The sequence below is a fragment of the Idiotropiscis lumnitzeri genome, chromosome 7 (genome assembly GCF_059441095.1).
Source record: "Idiotropiscis lumnitzeri isolate Australia: NSW breed Sydney's pygmy pipehorse chromosome 7, RoL_Ilum_1.0, whole genome shotgun sequence".
Lineage (NCBI taxonomy): Eukaryota > Metazoa > Chordata > Actinopteri > Syngnathiformes > Syngnathidae > Idiotropiscis > Idiotropiscis lumnitzeri.
In genome coordinates, this window is record NC_142397.1 from 10,598,080 (window position 1) to 10,620,462 (window position 22,383).

Genomic DNA, 22,383 nt, shown 5'->3' on the forward strand with positions numbered 1-22,383 from the left:
GTCCCAATCAGCAGCATAATACAGTTAAGGCCATTAGAGTTGGCTGCCATCTTTCCATATCCGTTGTGGTTATGAGCCGGAGACAAAGAGATAGCCGGTGAGATCAGCCATTCATTATAACGTAAGACTCGAGCTATTTCCTGGAAATGAACACACACAATGGGCTGTGATATATGGGATTCCCTCTTCCGTGTAAAAGCAATCTAAGTGTCCTTTATGATTTCATTCAAAATCCCCTGTCCTTGTCTGGTGCAACTAAACACATTGAAGCAAAATGACGGATGGTATTGTGAGTGTGAAGAAAGCGAATAGAGAATACTTTGTGTATCATCCACCAATGTGGTGTGGGTGGAAGTGTTTACTATTAATTACAGTGAAACTGATTTTACCTTTGGGTACTCTTGGTTCCATCGATGCGCAATGCCTTGACTGCCACTAATGACCTTTGGGAGTCATGGCTGAGGGGTTAGGCAAATGTCTGGCAGTATATATATATATATATATATATATATATATATATATATACATATATATGTGTATATGTATATATATATATATATATATATATTTATACAGTGAAATGACATTTCTGCTAGCCAAGCTAGCTACAAAGCTACTTCCCGTTTATAATATATTAAATATTTTTCATTCATTATATAATTTTTTAATGCTTTAGTCAGTTCAGGATCACGAGTGATCTGGGGACTAGCACACCGGATTTTGGAAGAGAGCGTACACTGTATTGGTCACTAGCTGTCACAACAATATGAATTAAATGACAACAATATTATTAAAACCTAAATAACATTTACTTGGTATCATGGTAATTTTTCTTTTTTTTTTTTCAGGGTCCCACCTAACTGCCGTTGCATATTTACTTTAATTGCCTGCTGTTCCCCTCAACTCTGTTACTGCGCAACACGAACTAGCAAAAAAAAAAAAAAAACATATATATTCATGTCACTATGATTATTTTCACTGCAATTTAATTTTCTTCATTTTAATCATGCTTCCCTGCTAAATGTCAAGTAAATAATGAGTAGACTCAAGATCTTTGTCTTTCTCTTTGTCAGTCTTTGATTTTGCAGCTCCGTGGGTCGAAGCTCAATTGGAATAGTTAAAAAAAAAAAAAAGGCAGTTTGCTGGAGGCTCATTAATGGGCTGCAGCATGATGTGAGGGTCACAGGATTATTTGATTACTTTCTTAAATTCTCTTGATCATACATATCATGAAAAAAATACTCCAGTGTGAAGACAATGGAGTGTGTTGGAGGGGGGGGCAACCTTTGTGTGGGAGATAACAAATGATTAACTTTGAGAAGGTCGGAAGGAAAAATTGTGCTCTACTCTATGTATTTAGATGAAGTGTTAAATTTGGGCCGGAAGCGCTTTGATCATGATGTCAACAGCTGGTATATATTTTATAAAATAAACTTTTTCAAGACAATTTACAAAATTAATATTTTAAGATTGACATTATTTGACGCTCTTCATTCAAATGTCATAGAAAAACACTTTCTGTTGTGTTTGACATGTTTGGCAAAATTATATAACTATTTTGCACATATTCTGGAATGATCATCACGGTGTCTTTCAGAAACACCTCAATAATACAACACTTCAAGGAGCAATTTGCGGTGCCGGATTTCTCTGTGGACACAAGACGATGTAATTCGCATAAGATTTAAAGTATTTCCACTTCTCAAGGTTTGTTTTTGTCTGCCACTCAGCGTGACAAACAACCTTCAAATCTCCAAACACACACGCAAACAAGCACACTTCCATGGACAAAATTTGCTTTTGCGTGTGTGTAGTTGTGGTTTTATGCACACAGCCATTTATAGGATTAACATTGATCAATAAATGCATCTGTAACAGGATTAAGACTGGAAAGATGGCGACATTCGAGACACTATTCGGCACATCATTTTCACGTTGTGTTTAGAAAGTCATGCTCTAGTTAGTATATTCCTAGAGATGAGGTTGATGTTTCCTATTTTGGAAGAATTTTGTATTACATTTCCCTTGACATGGATGTGTTAAGAGGGATTTAGTTAAAGGTGAGCTCTACTATTTATGTGAGCTCCACATACAAATGAATGATGAACAATTTTGGGAGGGGCACATTATGTGGTTTCATTCAAGACACATTTTCGCATGAGCCTCTTTGCATTCGGTAAACGTGTGCGGATGATATTTTTTGCGGCTTGGACAATAAATTTGTTTTTAGTACCCTTAATGGCATGACTGCGTATTGGAATAGAAAACCAACTCTACAAACCAAGGTGACAAGACTTGAAGGGGTGAGTCAAGTCCGTATCATGAGTCAAGCGACTGCTACTGTGCACAACCTACCGTATTTTTACGGTCATAAGACGCGCTGCATCAAAGGGCACAACACCAGTTGAGGGTGCTATTTCCGGATTTAAGGCATATACTAGACGTGCTGCACTACAAGGCGCTAGCTCAGCTGCTCATGCTAGCTGATGTCAGCTCACCAGGATTCAATCCCCTAAGAGATCGTTGCCAGAGGTACCACCACATTTCAATGACAGTTGTCATGAAACTATTAGGAATCACTGCCAATAACAATGACTCTAACCAATAAAAGGTGTCTTGGCATTAGCCTACTAGACAACGTCAGGGGAGGGACTTCACTGGTCACCTGATTACAGTATTCAAAATAAGTTAAATAAGAAACGAGCCTCAATAAAAGTTTTGAAACAAAATGTTCTTAAAGATTAAATGCAATTGTACCACCCTAAAAAGTTAAATATAACTGACATACTTAGACAGTGATTCTATCACATATCACTAGAGGGCGCTGACGTACCGCACTGACAATCACGGATGCAGATGCGCAGTGTGGCAACAGTGGAACATTTTGCACAGTGAGGACTAGTTTGTTAAAGGTCACATTGACAGCATCCCGCCTAACCTGACCGTTAATTGTGTAACATTATCTCCATTTATTAGTACAAAAAAAGCCAATCCATTTCACCGTTCATTTTGGGTCATGTTGTACATCTAACATAATGGTGGGCTGGCAAAACAGTGTTCAACATATGCTTGTGTGGGAGCTTTGCAGATTTTCCTTTTCCCCTGTGTGCTCAACTGGCATCATGCCCAGGAACGAAACAAAATTGAGGACTAACCAGGCAAGGGTTATAAGCAAGGTTAACTCCATGAGTGCAGTTCAGTGACCAGGCAAAAAAGTGAATGCGGGCAGAGATTGGAATTGTCCAGTTAAAGAGAACAATGACCTCTACCAGTGAAAAGCCTCCAGAAACATTTATCCACAAGCACTGTTTTGAGTAAGTAGAGATTTTTTTTCGCCAACTGCTTCGGACCATTTTTTTTTCCAACTGGAATATTATTTGATGTAATACGGTATAAATCCTGAGAGAGAAGTCAACCAAAATTGGCACTGTTTTTTTTTTCTTTTAATTGCTTCTTTTCAGCTTTCCTAGCTTGTCTTTACTGTTGTTTTTATTCCCAATGAGCTCTAATTAAGGCAAAGTCCAAAATTGTCATTCAGCCCAGTCTTCTGTTGTCTGAGACCCCCAAGATTTCAAATAAGAAAGAAACTTGGCCAAGAATTGGAAATGGAAAAAAGAAATTGCCGAGATCATTTAAGGTGTTTCATTTATATATTTATTTGATAGTTTCCTGGCAATGGCGGAATATTATTTTAAGAAAAAAGGACAGACATCCAATTGGACATGATTTAAATAAAACTCTGTAGTGTGATGGCTATCACTTCCTCATGTAAAGGCTATGTGGTCCAATTATCAAGCTCTACAAAGCGGCTAACAACCCCTAAACTGACAAAATACAACTTTGAAGAACCCCCTAGTAAAAGTTTAATAACCCTTATCGCCCAATGCACAGCTAAACTTGAAGAAAAAACATTCAGTCATTGGAACAAAAAAATTCAAAGGTTCTTTCCCTGCACTGGCAATTTACTTGACAGAAACTTTGGTCGGAAATTAGAAATAGTTTGCACAAGGTTGAAATACTTTGGGGTATGGTTGTAGAGATAGCATGGGGAACAGTATCGGGGTTGAAAGCTCTTCCACCACAGCGATCCGAATTATGGCCTCAGGCGTCACTGTCGGCAAAAAAAGAAAAGAGTTCAAGGGGGGGTTTAAAAAAAGGGAGATGAGTGAGGGAGATGAAGTCTTGAAAGGGGCTCTTTTTATGTCAATACGGTGAAGCAACGGGACTGCTGAGTTGGATGCGGCGAAGTGCACCAGGGGAAAGGAGGAGTGCTGGGAGACACTAACCCGAGATTAGAGCTACCTGAGCCTCGGCATCAAGCTTGCGCTGTGATCCGCTGATGACTTCTCTGTTCATTCTCTGATTCCTCTTGAATGTACAATTTACTAGCTCATCCCAGTCCAGCCTGGGTGCGTTGATGACACTGATTGACACCGGTGCCGTAAAGTGGATGTGCAGTTGAACTTGAATAGTTGCTCAGATAGTAACGTTAAGACATTCCGATGGGGTCTGGGGGTTCGCTTCGATCGGTTGCACATGAAAATGCGCAACATTTTAAGACAATGCTGTGGCCCAGGGCTGTCAAATTGATTTTTATTGTGGACCGCATCTTATTTGAGATAACCCTCAAAGAGCTTTTATGGGTGTGAAAATCATTCAATTATTTCATGACCTCATCATTATATTACATATACATACAAGTGACCCTCTGGCCGCGATCTCTGTACCGTTCTGGCCTCGACAACTCAGGCCTTATTCCTAAAAATTGTTGCCACCCAACCCTGTTGCCCCCTCTCTCGAAATGGTGTGCCCCAGTAGCAGGTGGGAGGCACAGGTTACGTGTTACGTGCTTGGGCTCACAATAACTACTTCTGTAGTGGTAGGCAGAACAATCCAAATATTGATGGTATCAATGCCAAGTCCGTATCAATAGCAGACGGATACTAACGAGATGAGATCGACAGTGAAGTTTTAGTTTTGTCAAGCAGGCGACAGCAGTGTTGCCAGTCTTGCTGTTTCCGTCTCAGTGCCGAGCAGGAACAATTTCCTCCACTCTCATGTTGTGCGTCTGCCATGTGACTGAGTAGCACAATCAAGCAAGCAAGCAGCTGGTCGGATCTGCTCGGAGTAGTTTCTGAGCGGGACATTTTTTTAGTTTTCTGTGGATAACTTAGTTCACATTGTTTATTTAAAAAATAATATGTCATGTTGGTTCAAATTGTTCTTCCTCTCTTCCTCCGTCTCATGGGTCCAAGGTCCCCAACCTGGTGTTTTCCAGCATCCTGCCACCTTTCTTATCTTTTGTGTCGGTGTGTCTGGGTGTCCCAGGATACAATCCCCAATTGTTGTGTCTTTATGTGTGGGTGCTGCTATTGGGCCATCTTGACCCCGTTGTGCACGTCAAATTTGTTGTGTTTATCTTTAGTGTGTATGTGGCAGATGTGCTTTATCGGTGCAGCGCATTGTGACGAACTGACCACTGTTTGCGCATTATGTCTGTGCATGTGTGTGTGTGGTGCAAAGTGGAGTGCACATCATAAACAGTCTACAGAACGTTTAAAAACATATTAAAAAAAGTAATACATGAAGAACATACGGGAATATTATAACGACTTACTGTGCTTGGTACTTCTCGTTTCATTTTATACATATATATATATATATATATATATAAGCAAAAAGTCTCTTATCTAAACTTGTTTTTTGACAGTAGGATGGAGCAAGAGTAATTGAAGAAAGCACTGGGAACACATTCAGAACTTTCCTGCTGTGAGCCAACAGGACTAATGGCTATTACTCATCCACTCTGCTGCTCCACAGGCCTCACTTCAAGATTTTTATTTATTTATTTTCAACTTCCATACAACTAAAAATGTTGTTCCTGTGTTTTTAAACTAAATTGGTTTTACTTTTGTGCCAAGAGGATGATTTATAACCCTTGAAGTTCTCCTAAGGATGATGAGTTGATTTCCATTTACCCAAAGTCATTTGATGAACGACTGTTTAGAAAACACAATTGCAAATTGTTGAAGATTTTTTTTTTTTTCAATTAGTTTCTCGGCCTTTTGCCCACATTATTTCCCGGCAACCCTTTTTCTATCATCAACCTCCCGTTTATATTACTGCCCTAAGTTGCCCTAAATCCTATGACTACTGTGGCTCACACAGCTGTGCACTTTTATGGCATTTGCTAATGTACTGTAAATGGTATAAAATATGTCAAGCTTAGTCCTCTGCCAGCTCTCACTTTTACATCATTTTTACACCATTTTTGAATCCCCCCCATTTATTTATTTGAAGGCAGATGTGATTTTATGTCCTCTGCTCGGCTGTAAAGTGCCACTTTGGAATGCAAATGAAGCTTTGATTGAGAGATTTGCATGAAAGGGGTGTTGTGTACGAGGGTGACAGCTAGTGTGAATGCACGTCCAAGGCAACTGTTGGGTATTTGGGGTGGTAGCGGGATGCGGGGCTGTCTGGAGCTTGATGATGTACTGCTATTAAAGTGGAAGTCTAGGAGAGGAACAGAGGATATGCTACTGTGCTTTTAACTCAGGGCTTGTCCGTGATGTACCGACTGTGCAGGCAGTCAATTTCATCCGGTGCACTTGCCTATTATAAAAATCACATACCCGTTTTAAAACGCACAATTGTTCCCACTCGTTTTCAGACATTCTGTACACCTCTCATGAAAATCATTTAAGGGCAAAGCCCTGAGAAAGGCTTTTGGGGGATTCAGATAAAATTAGAGCAGTTATGGTCTGCTTACTGCCTAATATGCACTTAAAAGTAGAGTGCATACTTAGCTCACTGTTGGCATGTATGATGTGCCTCACTGACTGAGATGGATCTCTTTGTTCCTGTTTTTGATAGTGACCTTTTAGCAGAGGTGTGTCATAATCTGACAGGACTTCCAACCCGTGGTACTCATTATATGTCAGTCCATTCTTCCTCACCTCGATAATGCCTCATTCTACCACATTGCACTGTCTTCTGCCTTCCTCATCACTGTACACCTTTGACTAATGCAGCAGATATGGCCTCTACAAATCTGGCGAAATACAACATTTATGATCTTACCATCACTTACCTGTTTTCCTGTTTTAATAGGAGAAGCTCCTGACAGTTTACGATTTACTAACCAGACAGGTATGAGGTTAAATCGTCCCCCAATGGCACAAGTGCGGTTGTTAAACAACTATTACTTTTCATTTTTAACCAGAGCGTGGAAACATTGAAAGGAAAGGCAACCGCTGATAGATTTGTCTCACTCTTGACGTTTAACCAAGGTTGATTTGGCAGACACTAGAGGAAAATATGAAAAAAAATATGAACGTTGGAGGGCTCACATTGAATCCTTCCATCATCCTCTGAGAATGACACAGCTCGGTAACCCTCCCCTGAGCTGTTACCTCTCAGAGAGCGGTGACTCCTTCCGTGCAGCAGCATTTGTAAGATGTAATACTCCTAAGAAATATACACAAAGGCTTTGAGTGGATAGATTTTTCAAAAGTCTGAATAAGTATTGATGCAATGCAATGACTTTCCAACAAAGAAGGATGTACGCACAGCCAAGCACAGTCTACTTCGTATGATTTGCCAAATATACTGGCCAGCGACATAAATTTGTAAAACAACATCAAATATGGAGACTGTTTTAAATAAACAAACAACCTTTAAAAGATAATAATGTTCATTTGTGATTTGGTGTGACTTATTCAGGTAAATGAAATATTAGACACTGTTGTCATTGTTGTTCACCGCACACTACAACAACACACTTGAAGATTACTTTTTTCAGGAACTCTAGTCGTCCTTCCTGTTTTCGCTATCTAAGAGTGTGTTTTTACTTATTTGTTTTTACTTCTTAGATTTATTAATTTCAGTATTGTACTTCAAAATTTGTGTACAGTAGCAATTGATTTGTTGAATGTTTTAAATTTTAATTCAATATTTTGTAGTTTTTACAACAAAATACTTTGATCTTCAAGCCTTGCATACATGGAATACACACGATTAAAAAACTAATACTAAAACTAATAAGAACTCAACTAAAACTTAGCATTTTCAAATCAAAAGAAATTAAAAAAAGGAACTTTTGCAAAAAAACATGTCAGGATGAAAAAAAAAACGCCAATCAGCAGCTGACAAAACGATCACTTCACTTTGATTGGCTGAACCAGTACATATGGGTATTCATACTTTTTATCGTGACGTGCATGATTTACTAGTAACAACACTGCACAATGCCGGCAAATAGCAAAAATACAACATTAATAACACCCCCCAGTTTGCGAACCCACAATGGAGGGTGTGTCTCAGTATGCCACATCGACAGCACAGCAATGTAATCTTAGCTCACTTGACAATAGATAAGACACACATCATATTTGCTATGTTTACATGCATTAATGGTAAAGGCACTTTATGTAATGGCCATGGCTGGTTGGCTGTCACTTGTGATTTAACCTGGCACTTTGGCGGTGGCAAGCTGCTCCTCCAAATCAAGGCTAAGTGGTGGATTCATCAGTGGCCTGTCGAGATGAAACACTCGCCCAGCGGGGACAGGGAGATGAGGCCCTGATTGGGACAAATTTGTCTCCCTCTGGTGTCAGCTCTCATTCACCGGTCTGTGCGCCATCTGAAAGAAAGACAAATGTTTTGATTAGGGGTCTCTTTCAATGTCACAGCAGCCCACAATGAAAAATGAGATGAGGCTGTCTCTGAGGAAAGCAAATAGTTGAGGAGGATGAGAGGCAAATGGATCGCTCCACTGTAGGGAGGGTGTCGAATGGGGATTTTACAGTGAGTCACAGAAAGCTCTGCAAAAGCCTTGCTGTTAAAAGTGCCACGCTCCTTCTTAGAGGAACATTTCAATTTGGTGTTTCTTATACAGTGATGAACATTTTTTTTCATAGTCATTTACGTGGCAGGGAGTGATAGCTGTTATCATTGTAGCCTTTGTACGTATGAATGCGCTGCGTGTCAACGACACACCTCCTATTCTATGATTTATATTGGTGAATGTTTTATAATAAAAGATATCTTTAACTGAGAGCAATTTCTTTAAAGATATTTTTGAGCAGATAAGAAGACAATTCACCATGTCAAGTGTATAATTCAAATTTTACACCGACAGTAGAATTGAAATCATGAGCTGCAGTAACACATAAGAAATAATGTGAGCATGGCATTTTTCTTTCAAGCATTTGATTCTTATGTGTTTTCTAAATTATTTCACTCTATTCACTCAATACTCCCAAACCACCACATTGCCCAATCGAAAGAAAATATTAAGTGTCCGTATCACAGTGTCTAGTCAATGGAAGTGAAGTTAAAAAAAACAAACAACATAAAAACATTAACTTCAACAGCCAAAACGACATAAAAATGACCTTAGTGCCTGTGCGCAAGATGTAATAGCAAGCCTCTCAATACGCTTTGATCCATATTATTCTTTCATTCCCATTCAATGTCTGTCACCCATGCACAAATTTACTCTCTCTACAAGTGAGGTATTATTGTAGCGGTTCGAATAATGGACGGAAGTATAAAAATGTATGAGGCTACACGTCCTGTTGAACTGAATGCCTCTCGGTTCAGTATCATTTCAACCTCCCGAGACATTTTGAAATTCTCATCATTCCTTAATGAACATAATCAATCCCACTGGCCCCATTTTAAAAGCTCCTCAACATTTTCACTCTCACAAACAAGTCCTCCGTGCAATTCATCAGGTGCCTCGGTGTTCGGTAAACACTTGAGTGTTTGCTCTTAGACAATAGCCCGCATGGCATTGAGCACTGCAAACAAATACTGCCACAAATACTCCAGCGGCAGAGGCAATGAAGAGGTCTAAGTTGTCAAAGAAAGGATGGAAGGATAGAGTCAAACAGAAGGGCGCTTTCCTTTCCAATCAGACGCAATCTCCCGAACTCCTTTTATGTCCACAAATTGCCATTATGCAAAAGTGAGCTTCATTTCCTTACACTTTTTTAATCAATACCGACCAACAACGATGCGTTACGTGGCTTCCATTTATGCTAAATAAAACATATGAGTCTCTCCCTATCAACTAGTGATGGGAAAATGAAGCTTCAGGAAAAAAATGCAGAAAACTCAATATTTTCATGAGCTGTGTTCACCCATTGGCAGTGCGTGTGTGACATCACAAGCCCAGCGGGGTCCTCTTCAGATTCTGAAGTTGGTGATGACACACTGTTGATTAGGATTGGGAACTCCGTTATTACTATTGAGTAATTACCAAGACTGTCATTGTTCTTGAGTCTTGACGCAAAATATTTTGATTCTTTATAATAATCATTAAAAAAAAAAAAACAATATTTCAAAAAACAAGGATGTTGAAACATCGTAATATGTCCAAATAAAATACAGGCATATACTAATTTCATTTTTAAGAACATGCATGGCAACGTACATAGATGTAACACATTTGAAAACAAGGTGAAGGGCTATTTTTTTTTCCACAAATCCATTAAAACCATCAATCCATAAATACTGACCGTCAATGAAAACAGATTGGTACACTTCAGCTTTGTAAACAGATACATTTTCATAGACTGTCAGACACAAGCCTATATTAATTTTGTACTATCAGTTATTTGCTACATGTATAGTTTCTCTCTTGGATTATGGTAGGAGTGGATGACTGTTCTCTGTACGTCTCTGTGTGTGTGTGTGTTAATAGATTGTTATCTCTTTTCTTTCTCTTTTCTGAATGGCTTTCGATCGATGAAGCTCCCGACAGCTGCAATGATATGTCTCTGTCTTTTCCGTGTAAAACCTCAACTTTGGGGAACTGAAACAGGCTCATGCCGTCCTCCCATAGGTGCAAACAGTAACGCTACATGGTGGCATCATGCAAGTGAATCGAAAACAAACAAACACATGAATCAGAAGAAAAACCTCGACAAGCATACGTCACAGCCAGCAAGTTAGAAATGGCTTCTTCATGATTTTGCCGTGGCGCTGGCTCCAGCCGGAAGAGTTTCAAAGTCCATTAAATACTCGGTTAAAGTCTATGAGAGAAACCATTCATTGCAATGTGGTTATTTTATTGTTTAATACAATGTATTAAAATTTGTAAAAAAAAATGGTGTCCCGCGCACTTTAAATACATGTGCATTTCATGCAAAGGTCGATAAGGTTTGCTTGTTTCATGTTATCATTTGATGCTTTCATTTCAATGGATGCCTACATGACCTTTGCACCAGGATCCACTGAAGCAGTCTGGAAAAATGCAGCCGGAAGAGATGTAATAATCCATTTGTGGCCCATGATATTCCAGTCTCTGATGTCCATGAAATCTCACTTCCTCTGGCCGTGTAGCTAATGATAAAGTGTGTGCCTCGGAGGCCCTCCTGCTGTTGCCATTTGTAATTTATAGAAGTCATCATCTGAGGTGATTCATCTTGATTGTGCTTTGGCAACTGTCATGCACCACTAATGCACAGTGTGAGAAATGGAATAAATACGTCTTGCAGCAGCACCCATGTTTGTCTACCCAGTTTCATGAATTTGCATTGCCGCTGACACATTTTGCTCCTAATGACAGGCGTCATATTCCAGATAGGCGTATTGTATTATCACTCAGCATTCAATGTGTGTTTTACAAGGGGATGGGCAGAATGGAAGGATTTGAACACAATGATGAGGAAGATAAAGTCACTACAATACATGTTTCCTCTAATGTGAGCGATAGGGACTCATGAATTATTCATAATTATTAGCCATTGTTGTCGCCAGCTACATTGAGGAGCTCACATTTCGATATTAATGAGTGTAACAAAAACCTAGTTTCACTGAAGAATCGGGCCTCATTCCATATCGCAGTTTCGGCTCAAAGCTTGGCCAAAGGCAGATTGGAAAGTTTTCAATTTCAACTCCAGATAAAAAATGAATTGAAATAGAATAAGAATAATTTCATTAAACACCATGAAGCATGTCAAATATGTTCTTTGGCAAATATATTTCTCAGTGCCGGACTATATTTGTCTCTGGTTTTGTGTATAATTTATTATTTTATGGGATATGTTAATCGCAGTGTCTGGACATAAAAACGGTCAATAAATTGTTTGTTGCTTGCTGAGTGAACACCGGTGAGTTACGCTGATGATGACCGTTTATATGTTGTAAATCACTCACTCTCTGGCCTAACTTCACTTCTGTTGGCAACTTAATCCATATGCATGTAGCATAACAGCTAAATGCCGCTTCACCATGTTTGGTCACGATTTCTTGTCAAGTGTTATTTTTTTTTCTTTTAATGGTAACAATTGCATTAGTTCATCCAAACAGTATTTATTTGTATCCATTTCTCAGACAAGGACCTCAATTTCGGTGACCGAGATCCTCACCGCCCTCTTCCTCCTTCCGCCTGCTCCACTAATTGACCTAAGTCTGCAGACGTCAGAGATCCATCGGGTGGATATTCAATCAGCATTTCTTTTATGTATTCTGGTCCCAACCCTGTCAGTGATTTATAGACAGGTTGCAGAATTTTAAAATCAATTCTATAGATGTGTAAGCCATGTAGGACAGGAGTAGGAATTTCTATATAATTTGTAGATATATAATTTATATAATATAATAATTTTTTCTGCTGTTTTAATAGGCCAAGATATCCAAATCATTTCAGGAAAATAATGGCATAATATATATAATAGCCGCACTTGTTGTGCGGTTGATAATTGAGCAGCACAATCTCAATTATATGTGCAGTGAGTTGATGCTTTCTGGATTTATGACTAATCACGATCATGAAAGACAAGAATAGACTTTTCTGCCTCAGTGGATAAGGAGGGAGGTTTGGGTGGATGAAAATTGGTGAGTCTAAGTGAGGAGAGACATATTCATATTAAATAATAACTCCTTGTAAAGTATGCGTTTTGATTTCCAGTGGTGTGTGGTTTAAACAAAACCCACTGAGGCCCATGCTGTGAAACATCATGAAGTTTATTTGTATTTATTTATTTTTTACTCTTGATATTTCTGCCCTGCTTTTTATTCCAACCGTACCTCTATTTAATAAATCAAGCTGAAAACAACAAAGTGCTGCCATCACCTAGCTGAGGATCACAAGTGTCCAAGTTAACCCCCTTAGATGCTTTCGAAAGCCATACCTCCAAATAGCTGTAAATAGCCGGACCGGAGGGATAATAGTTTGTGATAATGATGTTGGCCAATGCTTTAGTGCTGTGTGGCCACATGGTGCACAGGCAACATGCTGATTATTTCTCTAATATGGCCTGAATGTTTGACTATAAACATCATTTCCAAGCCGGGTAGATTGACTGAGCGATGAATTTGGGGGCAGTTTGCCCCAAGGAGAAAATATTCCCGGCGTGTGCGGAAATGCAGCAGCCAGTCAACAGTAAACATATTATCTGAAGTGAAACAACAACAATAGGCGACGCAATTACCAGTCTGTGTCACAAATATGGGTATGTGCAAAGTCTGGAGCTCATTTAAAAAAAAAAATGAACTGAACTGAACAGTCATTCCATCAAGGTTCTTTGGACTTGATGTACACAATTAATTACATCTATTTTGGATTGTATGGATGGAAGAAAAAAAATAAAAAAAACAACCTGACAACCTGGAATAAATCAAACCAATTTGGCAGATCCTTCCTCTGGATGATTACTCTGATTAACGCATTTAATTTGCCATTTAATTGATGTAAGGAACCACTTGTTATTTCTTGCAACCACATGGGAAGACTACAATTTGCTGTCATTCTTAAACGAGAAAAACAACAACACACTATCTATCTATCTATCCATCCACCCATCCACGAGCAGTTGAGACACACTTATAGACAAAATTATAGACAAACTCTCCTGAAAATTAACCTTTGCTGTTGATTTTCTTCGACACGTCGGTATTCAATCTTTCTTATAATGGCTGTGCCGATCTCCTGCTGTCTGATTGTTTGCGGAATCTAATCTTTGAAGATTAAATCTGTAGTTACATCACATCAATCTTTGAAATGTTGTTCTGCATATGTTAGCCCGTGAATAACAAAAAGAGCCAACAAAGTGCTGTGACCTTGACTGTCTTTGTCAACTAAATAGGGTTGGCAAGCAGATCATTGGCGAAATCTGTTGGGTTTCTTGTGGGGAAAAGGTAGCGGTCTGATGATGAGAGATAAGCTCTTATCAAAAATATGATATAGCACAATGCATAATTTAGCAAATCCAAATTGCTGGGGAAAACATTTATCTGATAGTGTCAGTAATCCCCCTCCTATCCCGTGAGTAGTTTATTGGTATCAAGTCCTGCTGTGCAGACATAAACCTACAAGATTGTTCTGTTCTGCGGACTCTCACCCCTGTAATCAAGACCAACTTACTTTTGGAAGGTCTGATCATGTCCGTTTGTAAACACCTGTCGAAATGGTGCGGATGGTCTTTTGAACGACGTGAAGTATTTTCACGTAATTGTATAGCCCATCCATGCATTTTATTTCCTGGGGACGCAAATGGCGCCAGTTTGTGGAATGGCCGATTCTTCTAAGCGTTAACATAGAATGAGGGATTCTTTCTGTTTGTGTGCATTTGATTTATCCAAAGGTGAAACTTGAAATTTGTACATGTCAAAATTGTGAAACTGTCTGCCGCTTTCTTAACTCTTATTCCATTCAGTGAGGCAGCTTCATAGCAGCCAAGGCAGATTTGGGCTATGTTTATAAGTGTCTTTTTTCTTACCGTTAGTGCTTATTTCTCATTGCGGTTTCGTTTTCTCTCCCTCTACCTGATGCTCACACTACCCTTTCGCTTTCGGGTTTTTCTCCCGCCAGACTAGCATACGTCATACATCACATAGCTGTCTCAATCCATGCCTGTAACAAAATAAAGAAAAACTATCTTTTTGCCCCAAATCCCAATCAGGGGAAAACCACGTGAATTACGATCACATGATAGGACATCCCTAATTTTGTGGGAAGTTGGGACATGAGAAAGTGAGACACCCATTAAATTTGGGTTATCTAGCAAAATGCATTTCGCGCATTTAGTTCTGCCTGGGGATAAGGATTTAAGCAATTTCTCATCGAATGATGTCTGGATCTCATGTTAAATGTCAATTATAAACACAAGCCTACTCAAGTGTCAATTAGGTTGTACTATTTGGTGCTGAGGCAAGTTAGGACGAGCACCGTTCTAGTTTATGTTGTGAATAACTTTGTGAGTTAACAGAGTTGCTTCATAAAGCCTGGTTATTAATCAGGAACTTGACTCATCCTCTGCTGTTACTCTGAAGCTGAAAATGTGTTAATGATATTCAGTTCTAAAGACAAAAAGGTTGTCTCCGCTGCTTGTTGCACTTGGCAGGAACCTTGGTAGATTGGGAGCTTGAGGTATCCAAAACCACAATGCTGACAGTGGATATACCCGATAAATGTGACATGAGATTTATGCAAGACATGGATGAATAAATGTAACGCATTAATGTAAATCCCAATCTGTTCAGACGATCACTCTATTGGTCCACTATCCATCCAGCGTTCTAAATGTTGGCTTCAAATGCAATAAAATTTATACTTGTTTCAAGAAAAAGAAAAATGTGTCTGACTTGCTCAGTCTGATTACTGGAGGCGTTTTGGATTCTGCCATGATAAGAAGTCTGAAGAATTTCTTTTGAAACATTATTGTTTGACTTTAAGGTCAGAGGATTGACCAATTAAGCAAAAGTTTGCCCAATCGGGATTTTTTCCTTTGACTTTGCTTTTACTTATATCGTTATATTCTATTAGACAGATTTTGGCCGGCGTTGCAGTTTTGCATCTTAAGCTCCTTGCAAGGACTCTACTCTGCTTACCATAGCTGCACTCGCTATAAAATATAAACATGCAACAGGGGATCTAAGCATGCCAGGTCAATACCACATCACATGGTAGATGTAAAATCACAAACCAGCAGTATAATTAAGATTGCATTGTTGATTTAAAAATGGGTTTAAGAAATTATAAATCAGTGGTCTTTCTGTCTGATGTTAAACAGAGAGCGCCATCTTGAGGAGTCCAAAAAATACAACAACTGGTTCATGAAGCCTCTTGAAGCCTCATTTTCCCATCCCTCAATGCAAACCCATGTTAGTCGCTCATTGTCTGAGCAGAATTAAATCAATGACCATTGCAACATTTTGATGTGCACTAATGTGTGCGTAAGGTATGAAGCAAGAAAAAAAAAAAAAAAACATGCACATGTGCTAATGCTGGCTTACCCTGTTGTTATGCCTCAGCTCTCATACAATGTATAATATACTCCGCGGTCTCCACTTTGCTCTAGGACATAGGTGGGCAAACTTTGATTGGTGGGCCACAATGGGTTCTAACATTTGACAGAGGGGCCGGAACCAGGAGCAGATGGATTGATTGCTTTGGTAACCTCACCTATCGGAGAAAAACAATACATTTAATTTCAAATGAAAGCCAACAAAAGCATTAGAACAATATATATGTCTTTAAAAAACCACAGTATTTAGAAAATAAAACATTAACGAGGTTTATTCATTTAATTTTTTTCAAGTTCGGCGGGCCAGATTAAAACGTTTAACGGGCCGCATGTAGCCCCCGGGCCGTAGTTTGCCCATGACTGTGCTAGGAGATTGTTTCTTGCTGATTGAATTAAATTTGTCTCCTTTCTGTGACCATTGGTCGCATGTTGTTTTGTTTTGTTTTTTCTTTTCGTATCGCATTCTGACTAATCTATTCAATATGGCAGCTTCCTGCCGTATTATTTTGAAGCAGCGGATCTGAGCCAAACCGGTACCGTGCAGTGACACAAACGGAAATAGTGAGATGTGCTGGGTTTATCTTAAACACCCACTAAAGTTATCAAGAATGGTTCCTTGCCAATAAAATCCCCCATCGTGTATAACTGCATAATAGATTATCTCATTAGACCTTTCATTACAGGTAAATGGCAATGTCTTTTAGGTCTCACTGGCTAATGTGTAATCCCAGATAACCCTAATAAGACCATTTAGACTCAATTGGCAAAGATGAATTGTTGTTTTTGCTTTGGTACAACGGGAGGAGCAAGTATAGGCTCTAGTTCTACTACTTTTTATATAGACAAATCATTCTTAATGAAGGAATTATTCGATAAAGTTCTCATGAAAGACAATGCATATTCAGAAATGAAGACGACTGAGATAGGCTCCAGCACGCCCGTGACCTTCGTGAGGATATGCGGATCGGATAATGAATGGATGAGGCGATAGTCTGGTTTGGTGACTCTGAATGAGCTAAAGTACAAACAGGTCCACGGTATTTAAAAGCATCAGCTAAAATGATAATTTCTCTAATTTGTGTCTTCTGCCATATGCTGTCCTGCTGAGTGGCTAGAAAGTGAAACTACAGTAAGATGAGTATCTCATGCATATTATTACAGGAGTAAGTCTTAGCCACTCACAAAATACCGTACATGGTTAAAATATCAAATGTACATTATGCACGATACAGTATATTTTCTGCAGCTGCATCTTCTTCTCATAAAACAAACAACTCAATGGTCCATGGACATTAAAATACTTTTTCCTCTGAGGCATTGGGGAATGGGACAACAAATGTTCCGTGTCCGCAATATGTTAAACAATTTACTGTGCCCAAATAAAGCATACCTACAAAGAGATAATGGTGTCACAAATTGTTTTTTTTTTAAGTTTTTATAATTATTATTATTATTATTACGTTAATTAACTACTACAAAATGTTTCTGATTCATGTTTTCTTTTTCATATCATATACTAAAAAATGTGTACGCCCATTCACGCTTGATGTGGCTGTTTTTGAGGCTGATATAACATCGACGCATATTATTTTGAATAACTTGGGCTTATAAAATAACTCAAAATAAGCAACGGATATACTTTCAGTCCTTTGTAGTGTAAGCATGGTGAGGCATAGTTTTGATTGACAGGTTATTCATAATCCCACTACCCTCCATTGTCTCTACCCCTCTTCACTGTAGCATTCCCCATTAGCAAACCCTCTTCTTCTAATGGAGTTCACTGCACACCACTTTCTGCATGAACACGCGGCAGAGGAGTGCAGCTAATAGTTCGAATACATGGGTGCTAGCTTGAGTTAATGTATGCCGCTGGAGCACTGTTGGGAGACAAGATGGTGTTATCTGCCGTGTGCACGGACGGGCCTAGCTTAGCTGTATGAGGACATCCTTCATAAATGGACCAATATGAGGAAGGAACAGCTGTCTGCGAGTCTGCACTTCAGTCCTGACATCACATTGACACCGAGGATGCTTGTATCTCATCTTTGCATCATGAAGAGCTACAGAGCACATTTGTAGCTTGCCCTCAAGAGTTCGGTTAACATGTTTGGCAAGAGAAGTGTGTAGACTTGGTAGAAATTGGCATATGGCTGCAATTCCCATTCAATTTCCCCTCTTGCTCTGAAATCATTGACAACAGCCGTTTGGGAAAAAAAACTCAACGTCTGAATTTTATGCTTTGGAATAGTAAAATAATTTGCTTAAATTTTCTCTGTGTCTTCAGGTGGAGAGTCCATGTTTTCCCAGCAGCCACAGGACTTGGTTGTTGTGGCAGGCCAACCGGTGACATTACCATGTTCCATCCCCGGTTACCATGGCGTTGTCCTGTGGATCAAAGACGGCCTGGCGCTCGGGGTTGGAAGGGACCTCTCAGGTAAGAAGCACATATTGCACGTTTTTTTTCTGTCAAGGTAATCCCTTGTTTCATATTGGCGCATTTGGTACCTGAGCACCTAACGCTGAGCATTCAAGTAAAAAATACAAATAAATACAAATAATTCACCGCCTTCATATTAATTACAAAATATTTGATACTGCCTCCCTGATTATGGTTGGCCAAAATCTGTTTAATGTTTGACAGAAAAGCCATAACAATATAACAAAATTCAACTCGTAATACGTCACGTGACAGTGACCCCAAACCATCATCCAAGGTGGTTGTAGAATGAATAATAATAATAATAATAATCTTGGAAAGACCAGACCTCTGCCAAGGCAACAATCCCAATTTGGAGGAGCACCAATTTGTACACCTTCATAGATACCCAACATATTATGTACCTAATGCATGACTTTTGTTATTACATGCATTATTCACTGGCTGGGTCCATTCCTCATCAAAAAGGAATTGATTTTGTTGAATCTAAAAACATTCTATTAGTTACAATTAAAACAAAGGTGTTTGTCATATGAGAAGAGATTAGTTTTTGGGTTGTGTTTCTCTCGCGTGATCGGGAGGTGCAAAGCAGGAAAACATTACGTTCCATCCCACAATTGCTCACAAAGGCGTAAACACCCAGTTTCACCTAAATTCTACTAGTGCTGTCAGGCAAAATACCAAAAGAAAGAAAACTTAACCCGTGCACACAGTTGCACTGAACCATGCGCTAGACCTACGCCCGGAATGAAAATAAAGTCATTGGTGTGCGCTTTTTTTTTTTAATTATTCTTATTTATTCACTTAGAAAACATGGAGACAACCTTTTAAGATAGAGATTTAATGAGTTTGTGCAAAGAGGCAGGTTGAGGTTGAACATTACTAATTACATCAGCCCTGAACTACTATGCGTGTTTCGTGATGGACAATCCGTGAGGGAAAAAAAAAAATCGTAATTGCGACATGTCTCCTTCTTTTCATGTTTCCAGAATGACGCAACAGCGACGTGATCTGTTTCTTATCGGCGCAGTAAAATATACAAGGTCTTGTATAGGGTGAAATAGCTGCCTGCCTGGAGAAGATAGCTCCCCCAAAATACACTATGATACAGATTGAGTGCCTTGTATTCAGGCGGATGACACTTTCTCGAAATAAAGAGCACCGCAGCTGTCCTCTTTATCACTCCTGCCTACATAGACATTCAAGGCATTCTGCAGTAAAATTGTGATGGTACATGCAATGCAAGATGTACAGAGTGAACAGAAAGCGACAGCTGTATACATAAAAAGTGTGCCAAATCAAATGTTGCGTGCAGCATTTCAATGATTTACGTCTGCTTAGCTATTCAGCGGCGGAGGCTGCGTGTGCAATGGCGTGCGCCGTCTGGGACCAGCCGCCATTCATGGGTTCGGTTGATTATAAAATGAGACAAACCGTCACAGTGCAGCGCTCGAAATAAACAACACAAAATCAAACGATAATTCAGAATTTCCGATATCCTTTCTGTCATTCTGGTCAAGTAGGAAGTGAAGTAGGCCCTCAGAAAATACCAATCAGTGTCATAAATATGCATGATATGGCACACATCTCGTTTGTATGATGATTGTGGCTTCAAAAAAGCAACATCAAATTAATTCTTAGTCGCACACATGGGAAAAGATGGAGAATGAAGTGTTTGTATGCCTGATGTGTATGCCACTTGGCAAACAGTATATGCAAGTCATAAACAGAAGCTCTTGGGATGAGAATGTGATCGTTGGTAGACGTTCATCAGTGAGTGAACGTGCACGCGTGTGTGTGTGCATGAGTGTATTACGGTTCCATTTATGCAAGCACTGCGTGCACCAGTCACCCGAAACCTGTTCCTATCCCCATGTGTTTACATTGGGTGAAACACGTTCTAGGTGAAAGCTTTAACTCATTAGGCAATGCCTCAAGTGTGTGTTTGCGTGTGTAAGCAAACACACACATATCATTGATCCAGCCTCAAGACAAATCCATTCCCCCTTAATGGTTTCATTACTCCTTAATGGGCGTATTTTACATTGTTTGGTTTGGGTACCGCATTACGACTGTGAAATTTTGCTGACTGCAAAGATCAATGTCCCTGCGTACAAACACATCACATGTGCATCATCATCCGTCACCTGGGTCAGCGGCACAATTTTAGTTCGACTCGTATTTATGATCATGTTGCCTATATAGGACAAAAACAATAGATTAAAGGCAACAGTGCACTTTCCGCCTAAAATTCAAATTAGTCTCCCTTATGGGGCCAGTTACAGAGATTAGTCTAGAATGCAGAAATGTTAGACTGCCACGGGCACAGATTAACTGATTGGCCAAATTACTGCAGAACATTCTAAGTCGTGAACAATCCGTTCCGTGAAACTGGTCCAATTCCAATTTGCTCTCATTCCAAAACATTGTACCATGATAATCAGTTTGCATAAACAATTAACCAGGAAAAAAACTACCAGGCTTAAACTACTGTCACCATAAAAAAATAAAAATAAAATAAATAAATTAAAAAAAAGTAAATTAATAAAAACATTTTTTTTTAAAACTATTCATTGTAAAGGCTATGTTGAAGTAACAGTTAATCACCTTAAATGTCATGTAAGCAGAAATTACCTACTCTAATATTATAACATTAAAATTATTTCCTTAACTCACATTTAAGTAAGCATAAAACTAATTCAACCATCCAGGCATATAAATGTTAACAAAGAACAAAACAATCATTTTTTTGGGAACAGGTTCTAAGCAGCCAGCAGCCACTGCTAACTTACATGTTCTACATCTTCACTTGAGGCTTTTTGTCTAAGATCTCAATAGGATGGACTCCAACACCAGACCAGGGGTATCACTATGTTTTATGTCGGGTCATCAACCCCCAGAAGGAGGCATGTGGTGGCCATCGGGAATTTTGATGATTCTGTTCCCTTAAAATATGAACTTTGTCCATGAAAATGTATCAAACATTTGGCTTAAGGTAAGCGGCGTTTAATGTCACACACTACAAAGTGTTGTGGCACTTAACTGTAGCAGGAATAGAAAGCTATGTCTCGTTGAGATTGTTCAGCCGTGGGAAGTTCATTTCATGTTGCGCACACCACTGAAGTAGATCAACACGTCCCAAAATCACTGCCTTTGGAACCTATAAATGGAAAATGTTTTTGACAATGTGCAGTTAGACTGAAGAATGACAAGGCTCCTTTTTTGTCATACGGAATACAATGTAAAAATGATTCCACTCCTATCTCTTTCTTACCAGGAGTTTTTGGGCTCCCTGGTGTGTTCTCCCAAGTTACGTACTGAGCAGCATTTGCTGCTGTGTGTCTCTGTTCCAATTTTTGAAACAATTTGATTGTGATACTTGCTTTGCTTCCAGCAGCATTTGAACACACTTTGTTATGAACAGTTTTAAGCGTATTGTCTAACGCTTTAAACCCAAACTAATTCCAAATGACAAACTGCACCCTTTAGCAAATTATATCCTTTATGTTTGTCAGGGAGGTGTCGGGACTAGTTCGTTTAAGGGCTAACTGTAAACAAGATGGTGTGCCGGTCAGAGCACAGGCAGGACTCCAAGGTGCGATTTAGTATCTTTTTTTGCAAACAAACAGATATTGATGCACAAATAATATTGACTGATTGATAGAGTCTGTAAATAAACAGGGGAAATAT

The 22,383-nt window shown here is 39.2% G+C and overlaps 1 protein-coding gene across 7 annotated transcripts in view; it reads left to right on the forward strand.

The window, feature by feature from the left end:
• kirrel3b (kirre like nephrin family adhesion molecule 3b) overlaps positions 1–22,383 on the forward strand; it is a 152,534-nt gene that overhangs the window by 75,510 nt on the left and 54,641 nt on the right. For all 7 annotated transcript variants that reach the window (XM_088300747.1, XM_088300750.1, XM_088300745.1 and 4 more), the window contains exon 3: positions 18,541–18,690. In XM_088300747.1, coding sequence (XP_088156873.1) covers positions 18,541–18,690 — 150 coding nt within the window. The remainder of the gene's footprint in view (positions 1–18,540; positions 18,691–22,383) is intronic.